The sequence below is a fragment of the Myiozetetes cayanensis genome, unplaced genomic scaffold (assembly GCF_022539395.1).
Source record: "Myiozetetes cayanensis isolate MyiCay16 unplaced genomic scaffold, myiCay2020 scf13, whole genome shotgun sequence".
Lineage (NCBI taxonomy): Eukaryota > Metazoa > Chordata > Aves > Passeriformes > Tyrannidae > Myiozetetes > Myiozetetes cayanensis.
Genome location: NW_026086937.1, coordinates 13,585,318 through 13,596,498, shown reverse-complemented (window position 1 = coordinate 13,596,498; position 11,181 = coordinate 13,585,318). Strand labels below are relative to the sequence as shown.

Below are 11,181 nucleotides of genomic sequence, written 5' to 3'. Positions count from 1 at the left end.
TCGGGTCCTGTCACTGGTCACCGCAGAGAAGAGATCAGTGCTACCCTGCTCTTCCCCTCACGAGGAAGGTGTAGACTGTGATGAGGTCTCCCCTCAGTCTGTCCAGTGTAAATTCCAGGGGTTCTGGAAGGAGGGAGCAAAGCATCCTTAGCGCTGCCCTGAGCCATGGTGACTTCAGGGCAGCCCTGCATGGCCACACAGCCGCGGTCCTCCTGCCTGTCCCGGCGGTGCAGGACACCAATGCACAGTGCTTCAGCAGCAGCTCACTCTTTCTCCAGGGAAAATACAGCATCCCTGTCCCATGCCACAGCCAAGGGTGGTGAGGTTGAACGATCACGGACGCAAACCTTCTTACCTACTTTGTACAATACGTTTGTGAAGCAGCCATTAAAACTCTCCAGAATGGAGCAAGCGCAAGGTGAAAAATCATGATTTAATAGCCATGACTTGATATAAGCATCCAAACGAGTCTGAGGTCATATATACCATCTCTTGGAAGGTGTTGCTGGGGGGGGGGGGTGGTTTGCTGGTCCCTAAAACTCACACTCCTGGGTTATGCATAAACTGAGCAGTGCCATCTCATCTCTGGGCAGGTGCCTGTGGGTGACACCCACAGGCAGCAGCAAAGCAATCAGGGAAGTCACCCTCCATCTCCCATCAGAGGAAAAGGAGAGGAAGCCACTTTCAAACAAACAGAGACCCAGAAGTATGCTGTATCTGGCATTGTAGCCCAAAGAGGGATTTCAGAAGATGCATCATAATTTTTTACTTCCCTGACTTCCAAGAGCTGCACAGAGAGTGTTCTGCTCCTAAAGTTGGTGAGGGTGGGATTCAAGGTTCACCTCACCCCACTTCAGCATGCTAAAAGCCAGTTCATGTCACTGGAATGGCTCACCTGTGCTTGGTCAGCACACAGAGAACAGGCATCACCACAGAACAACTCATCCCACCTTCCAGTGGGCATCCAAGATGCTCTCTGGTGGCATGCACTCTCTCAGGAACCAACCTGGTCTTCTAACTTTGGGGGAGTGAGAAGCTTTAGCACTCTTCTGCAGATCTACAGCAGCCTTTCCAATGCTGGAGTCCCAACAAATTTGGTTGTAAACACCCACCCTTGTATCCCAAAACAGAGAGGCAGAGATTGAGAAAGTACTGCAGTATCTGCTGAAGAGGGCAAGGAGCGATGATCATTTGCAATGTCCCTGGGTGCACCAAACTAAAGAGTAGTTACAGCAGGGGGGAGTTTTGGCAGTCTTGGGGTGTGCAGGCTCTGGCCTGACCTAATGTCCTAAATACCTTGTCTTCCTATCAGTTAATACCACCTCATGTGACACAGTTGGGACTCACAGCCCAATTGTTATAGGAGTCACAGAAACAAATCTGGATAACCGGAATAAGAGGTCAGCTTTATGGGTTAATTTACAAAGAAACCTCAGAAAACATTCATCTGAGTAGTGCAGACAAGCCATCCAGGGTAGTGCACCTTGTAGAGTGGAAGAAAATGTCACAGTAGAAGAAGTATCAAATACATAGATTTATTATGTTTCTTTTCTTATAAATATTTCATTAATTTCATAAAAATAAAAGTAACAGAACCCTCTCAAGACAAAAGTTTAGTTTGTCTTAGAAACAATACACTTTTAGGACAAAACCAACATACTACATAAAAAACAAAGGGCCATTTAAATAAAGGACATAATAATATTGTGCTTAAAGCTCTATTGATATCCACAAGGAAGAAGGAATGTTGTAGTGTGTAGACCAGGTGTAGGACGTGCTTTGTAGAGCTGTTATTTTCTTAGGTACTAAAGGAAGAACATGATGCTTTAGTGCACTTTAACAAAAAATACCCCAAAGCAATGCTTTCTCCTCCAACTCTGTCCCTCTGTGCAGTGTTTGCCACTTTCAATAGTAGAAGCAGCCAAACGCAGCTACCACACAAAACAGGCTGTCCTGGGGAAAACAGAGAAAGGCTCCATGTTAGTCAAGGCAAGCTCTTTGCTAGCCTAGTGGAATGGGAAAACCTCAGGAACATTTAGACCAGAGCATAACCTTGCTTTGTAATATATTGCAACTTTCTGTCTTTTGTTCACCTCACAGGTCAGTGCATCTGAATGCCAGAAGTGCCTCACTTGCCTCCATCCACACACCCGCAGGTGTCTAGGTGTCAGTTTAAGATAAATAATGAAGTAAAACCTCAGCTTCTACTTAGTCCTGGATTTCAGCCATGCTCCACGACTGCAGTTCAGCAAAGCCCAGAGAAAAGACTTTGTCTCTTGTGCTTCCTCTCCCCACCTGTAAAATGGTGTGACTATAATGACTTTTGTACAGTACTGTGTGACCTACTCAGGAAAGAAGTTTTCCTATGTTGGATATTATATCTAAGTATGTTATGTGAATGAGGACATAAATCATACTGGTTCAATAGTCTCAGTTCCTTCCTTCTATTGGTTGCATTTTTTTCTGCTCCATATTTAAGGTCTCCCTGGCTCTCATACAAAAGCAAGTAGCCTTACACTTCCCATGGGAATCCAGCTGGTACTTACATTCATGAACACGTCGTGAGCACAGCTGTCAGTGTCAGCGTCCCAGAAACATCGCGCAGCCATGCTAAACAAAGGAGCAGAGCGGAGACATTACCCAGAGTTCACGTGTGAGCACCTAAGTGATCACACATACTGTCCTTGAAAACCAAACAGAGCTTCCTTTAAAGATAAAGGAATTGGGAAGTGTTCTCCTGAATCCCAAGCCTAAATCTCCCCTGCTGAATACAACATGCTGTAATCCCCTCTGTATGTGGCTCAAGCTCGATCTTCAAACTCATCACCCTATCAACCCTGCTACCTCCACTGTGCAGCAGGGCTTGAACCTCATTGGTATGGTGCATAAGAATCTTTGACTTCTGGCCTATGTGTATCAGTGGCTGATTTAGCTTATTTGTCCTTGTCCTTCACCTCCTGCACCCTCATGGTACATACTCCCAATTTATTTATAGGGAGCTATCGTATTCCTTGGCAGATGCCATGTTACTAGACCATGAGCTAAGCTCTTCTAGTGCTTTTGTATCTATACGTTCTGTTCCCTGAACATCCTGCTGGACTTCTACACCTGCTTCAGTCCAAGCCTTATCCTGAGGACAAGCAACTGGCCCGTAACAGGGTATTACAGATGAGACCTCACTGCTGCCTTGTCTAATGTCACTGACATTCCCGTTTCTATGCTGCAAATGTCCCACTCCCTGCCTACCTCAGTAAGTCTCAGCTGATGGGATTCCTGTTTGTGGCACATGATATTGTTCCCAGTCCCTACATTTATGACTCACTGTTCTAAGATGGCTGATTTTCATCTCTTCGACTATCTTAGCCCTCAAGGTTATCCTGTTTTTTCGGTTTTTGCTGTACAGTATTCCACTCTGCCTCTGGAACACCCTGGTTACCCAGTATTTTGCATTAAGGATATTGGTGACCATTCGTCAATATTGCCTCCTGCCTGTTGCAAACCAGAGAACTTCCCCAATTACTCTGTCATCGTGTGTTGCTGGGCTTCACATTTCCAGTCAGACCACCTCACTGAACTGTTCACCCTAGTACGGTGCTTCTGGAGCAGTCTGCCTGCAGCTGGACATTCCTGACAAGAGCCTGAGCAACAGGTATAAATATTTCTCTCCGATGCCCAAAACACTGAGGCAGCTCTGTTGTACTTATCTTCTGCTGGAACAGTAATACAGATAAGCCCAGCAGATAAAGCACGTAAACCTTGTGGGCTGCTCTCTTTTGTCTTCTCCCTATCCAGTAGTAATGGAAAGCTACAGCCCACTACTGCAGCCAAGAGGAATTCTTTTGTCTGACTGTAGGCATCTGGAGCTAACTGCAGGTGCTCAGCACCCACATGGGAATCTAGCTAGGTTCCCATGACAGTAGTGCAGGGGGATTATATATATTTAAACTTCTGAAAAATGCCTACCTGGCATGATTAAATGTAAATGAAGTGCTTATGGAAATCTGGCTTTAGACAGAAGTGAATTACCATGGCTCTTGTGCTACAGCAGAGCCTTGGGAATGGATGGGGTGTGTGCCCTACTTCATCATGAATACAAAATAAAATGCTTCTGCAACACTCCTCACTAATGCTTCTCAGCATTTCAGGTTGCTAAAAACCACCACAGAGCCCATTATCACTGGCTAATTCAATCAGCCACAACCTAAGCCTTCAAGTGCCACTTAAAGAGAAAAGAAAGTGCTTTACACTTTATCATCTGCAGAGAGATTTTTGTACCTAGGGAAGCTGGAAGCAGCTTCCAAAGAAAAAAAAACACACCCAAATCCAACAAACGTGATAGAAAGACAATTAGAAAACTTACTTCACTCCTTCTCCTCTCTGTTCTCCAATCACAACCTGCACCACCATTTTGTACCTGTCAAATCCCTCCTCTGGAGAGAGAGAAAAAATAATAGTGAGGGAGCAACAATTTGTTTAAAATATGAGCCCAAAATAGGACCCTGAACGCCACAAAGCCAATGTCCTCTACAAGCCCGTGCAAGTAGACAAGTGGGCAGACTGCCTTGTGGCTTCATTTTCCTAGAACGGAGTACCATGGTTTTACCGGAGTTAAAGGGTGAACAAGGTAGTTGGCATCTATCAAAAGATGCATCTAAGGCAGAAAACACCCCTGAACAGCCACACTGTATGTCAACATTCTGCTTTGACAACTTAGAAGACCTGACCACATGGAAAGAACATATATAAGGCTGCTGTGGACAAAATGCAAATGGAAAAAAATTGTCTTATTTTAAAACTGTTCTGATGCAAAGGTATTGTAGAGATTCTTCTGCCACATAGGCATTTCCTTTGCTTCTGAGTGGGAAAAAAGGCCCCATAAAAGCATATGTGGGTCTGTGTTATGTGTGTGCACAGATATGCAATTGTTTTACAATAGTAAAGAAACGCCTCCGGGGCACAGACCAGATCCAATCAGGCCATGGCAATGTTCCAGAAGCCAAATCAGAACAAGCATGTTTAAAATCAAATATGGATCCTAATGCCTGTCTTCAACAAAGCAGTGTCCCGGGAAGACTCCGGCGCATTGTTTCCACTGGAGGATTGAACACAACAGGCTGGGTCTGTTATAACATTCACCATGTCAATGCTTATCAGAGATACCAGCTGATACAGCGGCCACACTGGGCCAGCCTTGCTTCAGGCTGCTGCAACTGTGTTTACACATTACTGCAGCCAAGGCCTGTGCATATGAGCTTGGCATCAACACGTGCTGGGCCTGCAGCTGCTGCTGGCTTTAAGGCAGATGTGCAAGTCCGGGAGAAGCATCAATCCACGGCACCTGCCAAGGTGACAGTCCGGCCATGCCACTGCACTGTGTCAGGCCAGCCCAGCAGATGGAGCACCAGCCTGTCCCCAGGAGGAAAGCAAAAAAAAAAAGTGGTTGTGCCAGCACACACATCCATGTACTTGTCCCAGCACAGAACTCAGGAAACACCTGCTGGAGCTTGCAGTTTCCTTCTTGAACTCAAAAAGGTTGGAGGGCATCCTGTGCAGCACCACCACAACCTTCTTGCAGTGCTGTAAGGCTGTAGTCACACCCCTCCTTGTCAGACTGCTCCTCTCTCCCTCTTCCCTGTGCCCAGTGAGCCTTGTTCTGATCTTCCTGCTGTTCCACTCTGACCCAACTCTGATCTCACAGCAGAAAAAAAGCAGAAATAGTTCTGTTTATGGAAGAAAGAAGCAATGAAGCATCACTTCTTTCTTCTCTCTGATGCCGCTTCTTCACCCCTGCAGCCCCTCCTGACATCCCACACCAGCCAAGCTACATGAAAACAGATCTTGTCTGCTGGAATTAGATCTTCAGTTCTGCAGGCAAGGAATGTATATATAGGACAGATTGTTTCATAACAGTAGACTCGACTCAGTCAACAGGCAAGGAATAGGTTTCAAGAATAAAGGAGGAAAGAAAGATTTTGTCAAAAGGGAGAGGACACGGTAAGGAAAGAAATTACTTCCCCAGCAGACCTCCTTACCTTTCAGTCTGTCTTTTATTGTTTCTGATAAGGACCTTGTAAGCTCGGGTATTTCTTCTGGGTCGTACTGTACATTGGCCAGCTTCTCCTTCAGTATTGCATGGATGCATTCTTTTACTGTGGACGATTTAAATCTATCAGGGAAAAAAAAAGCAGCAACAGAAAGCCCCGAAAGTTCACACAACGTGTAGAAACGTACATAACCCCACCTGGGAAAATGTAGCTTTCACATATTAAAGAAAAAATGACAAATCAAAAACCGCGGGGGGGGAAAAAAACCCTGCTACGATGGAGATACTTAACCAGCCCTGCCAAAAGCCAAACACCCATGAAAAGGTGAGAAACCAGCCCCTCCAGCTGGTGTGAAGTTGCCCCTGAGCAGCATCCCCCACCCGAGTGCGTGTCCAAGTTGGTTAGGGAGTCCCGTGCCCCCCATCTCCCACACCCTCGGGGCTCCCCCATTCCCAGCAGACCCCCACAGCCCCTCCTGCCCAGGGAGCCCCTCCCCGACATTCGACATTCCCACCACAGCTCCCACATCCCCAGGGCCAACCCCCCCCCACCCACCCCAGTCCAAGGCTCCCACCATCCCCTCTCCCTACCAAAGCCCCCAGCCTCGGCTCACCGGTGCTGGAGGCCGGGCCGAAGGCTGTAGGTGTTGCCGGCCCCATCGTCCGTGCCCAGCTCGCCCATGGCCGCGGCCCCCGCAGCCTCGCCGGCGTTGGGTTACCGGGACAACCCCCGCCGCTTCCGCCGCTCCCCCCGCCCGCCCCCGCCGCGTCAGCGCCGCGTCAGCGCCATCGGGGAGCGGGGGGTGCGGGGCCGCCGGCAGGGGTGTACTGACTACCTTTGTTAAAAAAACAACAACAACAAAAAAAAAAAGGCAACGAAAAACAAACCTCCAACAACAACAAAACCAAAACCAAACAAAAACAAAAACCCCAAGACAACCCCCCCCCCAAAAAAAAAGAACCCACCCAAAACACACAACAAACCCCAAAGCCCCAAAATTATTTTGACTAATTTTTGCGATTAAAAAACTTGCCCAATAACGTCATTGGTAAATAAATGGTAAATAACCACTATGATGATTGTAAACTATTTTAATAGTTGTATTAATGGTAACATTTTGTTGTGGAAGGCACTGAGGTGCTGAAGCGTGTTCAGAGAAGGGCAATGAAGCTGGTGAAGGGTCTGGAGCACCACTCCTATGAGCAGCGGCTGAGGGAGCTGGGGGTGTTTTGCCTGGAGAAAAGGAGGCTCAGAGGTGACCTTATCACTCTCCACAACTCCCTGAGAGGAGGCTGTAGCCAGGTGGGGATCAGGCTCTTCTCTCAGGCAACCAGTGACAGGATGAGACGACATAGTCTTAAGCTGCCACTGGAGGTTTAGGTTAGCCATTAGGAGGATTTTCTTCACAAAAAAGTTGATTAAACTTTGGAATGGGCTGCCCAGAGAGGTGGTGGAGTCACCGTCTCTGGAGGTGTTTAAGGAAAGGCTGGACGTGGCACTTAGTGCCGTGGTCTAGCTGTCATCGTGGTGTTCAGTCACAGGTTGGACTCAATGATCTCAGAGGTCTTTCCAGCCTAAATGAGCCTGTGATTCTGTAAATAAAGTGTTTCATGAGGCTGCTGCCTGGGGTGAGGCAGGAGATCTGACAGGGAGAGAGTGAGGTAAGATGGCCCAGGCTCTCTGGGTGCTTCCCCGATGCCCCCATCCTGCCCCAAACCAGCAGCTGCAGCCCCTGTGTGCACCCTCATCCAGGACTCAGTGGGCTGGAGCAGCTGTGGGTGCCAGCAGGGCAGAGAGGTCCCTGTGCCCAGAGACATGTCTGCCAGACCTGGCCTCAGCTGGACAAGGTGAGGTGTGATGGTGTCCCAGACCCAGGAACCTTGCTGGGAGGGCCTGGCTGCTGAGGGGCAGTGGGTGCAGGTGGAGGAGAACACAACCTGGACTCATTGCCACTGCAAAGCCTGTTCCCCTGATTTTTGCCTGTGTGTTGCTGCCAGACCTTGTACTCTCTTCCTGCCTGTGAGCAAAGCATCCCAGCCATCAGGGAGAAGGTCCCAGCCTTTCTCCTTTCCTCCGGGAACTTCTTAAATCCTCCATAAAAGGCCTAAACTTCTTGTTCCCTGATATCCTCTCCCTGTCATACCCCTGTGCTCTTTTCCCTGCCTGCAGCTGCTGTCTGTCCCAAGGAAGGCTGCATGTGACGCAGCCCCTCCTGAGCTGACATTCTGCTTACCCCGCAGTTTATCTCGATGCTGCGATCTCCTCGATCCTTCCTGCGTGCAGTGGGTGACGCAGCTGAGAAAGGTCCCTGTGTGCTTCACTCAGCTCCGAATGGAAACAGTGTGAAGGCACAGCCAGTGCCGGTACAGAGCATGCTGCTGCCAGGATCGAGGTGCTGGAGGGGGCCATCACGTGTGACAGGGCTGGGGATGACTGCAGGTGCCCCTGGGGTACAGGAGGTGTGAGGTTGGACCAGGACGCAGAGGGTACAGCTACTGCAGTTTTGCTTGGGATGCACAGGCACATCCCAACTGGTGCCAGGTCCTGCCCCAAACTGCTCTGAGCATAGATGGGTTGATGAGATTCCAAGCAGCAGGAGCTCCTGATTTCCACATTTAGCAGCACCACTTGCTAGGGATGGACCATCAGAGTCCTTAGTACCACCGGACTCTGCCCACCAGTAGGAGCAGCACCTTACTACCATGCTGAAGGTGATGATGGCCCCGTGCCATACCCGTGTGGCACCTTCCCATCGGAGTTACCATAGCTCTGCCCAGGCCCCGCAGGTTTCCACTCGCTAAAGGAACAGTTTTGTGCCTCTGTTCCATCCCTCTGCTTACTCACTGCTTACCGTTGCTTACTCACACCCACGGGCTGCTGCCTGTCCCCACAGGGTCAGGTGCTGTTCCTCATGCAAATAATTTGCAGAGACCTTCCTAAATTCTAAGAAGTATCTGAAAGACCTCAACACCCTTCTGTGTTTATCTGCAAACACTATTAACCGTTTCCTCTTCTTGCCCCAGCCATTTGCCTCCCGCCTGGGTCAGAGCCACAGATGTGAATTCAGTTAAAATGTTGGGGGAAGGATCTTTGAAACCTGTGGGTTTCTCTTCCTGAGCATCTTTTTGTGGTAATCTGTGTTCCCCATTTCATTTGGGAAGCTTTGCTTTCCCTGGACTTCAAGGTCATTTAGCTTTGGACTCCAGTCAGCTTATCTGACGTGTTTGATCACAGCTTTCTTTTTCATCTTCCAAATTTCCAGTGCTCCTTAAATACCCCAGATGCTTGTAAGCCATATTGGGTCTGACTCTCTATCCTTTGACTCTGGTGATAGCTGTGTGCCCTGACAGTGATGGCTGCAGGAGACTGGAGCCTCCTCTGGGTCCCAGCTGTGTCCCAGACTCTCACTGACACATTGGCCACCTTCTTGTTGGGGGAAAAAAAAGACATTTGTGCTCCTATGAAGTGGTATGGTGTGCTTGCTGAAGTTACTCTCTCTTAGTTTTAAAGAGCAAACACTTATTTCTCTTTGTCCTTCCTTTTTAGACCTTCTTTTCCTCTTTTGGTGGCCGCATAGCAAAGGACCGTTGCGTGCAATTTACTGTATTCCATCTCACAGAAAGTGGCCCCCTCAGCAAAACCCCAAAGTGTATCATCCACCCCATTGGGCTGGAGGGGATTTACCAGCACAATGGGGTGCTGCAAAATGGTCTGAGCCAGGCTGTTTTCCTTGGTGCTGGAGAAGCTGGTGAAAGAGCCGGCAGGAGTTGTGTTGGTCTGGCAGGGTGCAGGCAGGGTGCAGGCAGGGTGCAAGGCCTTCCTAAAGCCTGGTGGCTGCTGTGTGGCTGGGGCTGGGCTCCTCTGCGATGCTGACACCTGGGGCACATGCTGGGCTGGGGCACGGCACTGCTGCTCACCTCGCTTTCCTCCGCAGCGACTTCCTAACAGCGAGATTGATCTTTTCTTTTATTCTTTTCATCGCTTTTTTTTTCTCAGAAAAAAGGGCATCTAGACATTGTTGGTTTCTCATGGACGTGGCAGCCTCCCCGCCTCAGGTACCGGCTTACACCCATTTCAAGCGCGTATTGGAAAGTTTGAGCAATTCGTGCTATGATTTTAATCAGAGCCCTGTGCTGCTGCCGCATGGGGTGGGGAGGATGAGCCAGTTTTTCCTGCTGTTCCCTGCCTCGAAAAGTTGTGATCTTGGTAGTGATACCCATCACATCTTCTCCCTTTAGAAATCAAAACATGTGGCAAGTGCCAAACAAGCCTTCCCCACCTGGCCTAGATGCCTGGTGTCAGCCATTTGGGGACATAAAGCCTCAAGGCAGAAAAACCTCCTTGCTATGAGCTTCTGTATTTCCTGAAGTTCAGTTTAGTTTAGTTTAGTTAGGGTTTTTTTGAGTGGGAATGCAGGAAATTGTGAAAGAAGATGTGAGGTCCACCTCAAAACCCACCTGCACCCTTGCACATGGTGGAGAGCGCTCCCTTTGCCACCCATCCAGGTAGTGCAGTGGCCTCTGGACAGGTGGCATGGAGAGGTGACAAGGTGGGCACAGCTCCCAGCCTTGCTCTGCAACCCACGCACGGCCAGCAGCTCATGAGAAAGGAATGATGCTACAATGCCAGGAGGAGACTGGAAAAGAAGACTCAGGACAGGCTGGATTGAGCCACCCACCTAGGGTGAGCCTTGTCTGCCCCAGTTCAGAACCCCCTTCTTGGCCATCCCAATTTGACCATCACAGTAGTGTTAGGTTAATAGTTTGACTTGATGATCTTAGACATCTTAAGGATTCTATGGTTCTATGAAATTAGGGGTGGCTCCCCCAGCCCACTCACCTGTCAGGACCATGTTTGAAAGTGAGAGGTGAGCAAGCCCCGGCCCTGCAACTCATTTCTGAAAGCCTGGAAAATAATGAAATCGTCATTAGAATCACATCCTTCACCCCAATTATTAATTTTCCCCTGGCACTTTCCAAAATTGCAAGGCACTGAGGCTGTGTTTGAGAGAAGTGGCGGAGCTGCTTTCACCGCTGGTTATTTCCTATGCAAGTATTAGTCAGTGTGGTGAGCGGGGAACATCGACGGCGGAAAAATTACAGAAGCCTTCTGCAAATGTCACCCCAATAACAGCACC

General features: G+C 48.8%; 1 protein-coding gene across 2 annotated transcripts; it reads right to left on the bottom strand.

Annotated features, from left to right (window-relative positions):
* Positions 1–1,519: 1,519 nt before the first annotated feature.
* Positions 1,520–6,794, bottom strand: DYNLT2B (dynein light chain Tctex-type 2B). Of its 2 annotated transcripts, none has more exons than XM_050308495.1 (5): positions 6,658–6,794; positions 6,033–6,166; positions 4,361–4,430; positions 2,547–2,610; positions 1,520–1,953 (listed from the first exon to the last, which is right to left on the bottom strand). In XM_050308495.1, the coding sequence occupies exons 1-5, from the start codon at positions 6,723–6,725 to the stop codon at positions 1,906–1,908; spliced, it is 384 nt and encodes a 127-aa protein (XP_050164452.1). In that variant the 5' UTR covers positions 6,726–6,794; the 3' UTR covers positions 1,520–1,905. The 2 variants fall into 2 exon arrangements, with proteins under 2 accessions (XP_050164452.1, XP_050164453.1); XM_050308496.1 differs by having other exon boundaries at positions 6,033–6,149; positions 6,658–6,768.
* Positions 6,795–11,181: the final 4,387 nt, after the last annotated feature.

What these genes read in the sequence shown, in the direction of transcription:
- DYNLT2B (XM_050308495.1), bottom strand. Translation starts at nt 6,725, where the DNA reads ATGGGCGAGCTGGGCACGGACGATGGGGCCGGCAACACCTACAGCCTT. An exon ending in AATAAAAGACAGACTGAAAG is followed by an intron (nt 4,431 to 6,032) that starts GTAAGGAGGTCT and finishes CTCTCTCTCCAG; the next exon opens with AGGAGGGATTTGACAGGTAC. An exon ending in CAGAGAGGAGAAGGAGTGAA is followed by an intron (nt 2,611 to 4,360) that starts GTAAGTTTTCTA and finishes TCCTTTGTTTAG; the next exon opens with CATGGCTGCGCGATGTTTCT.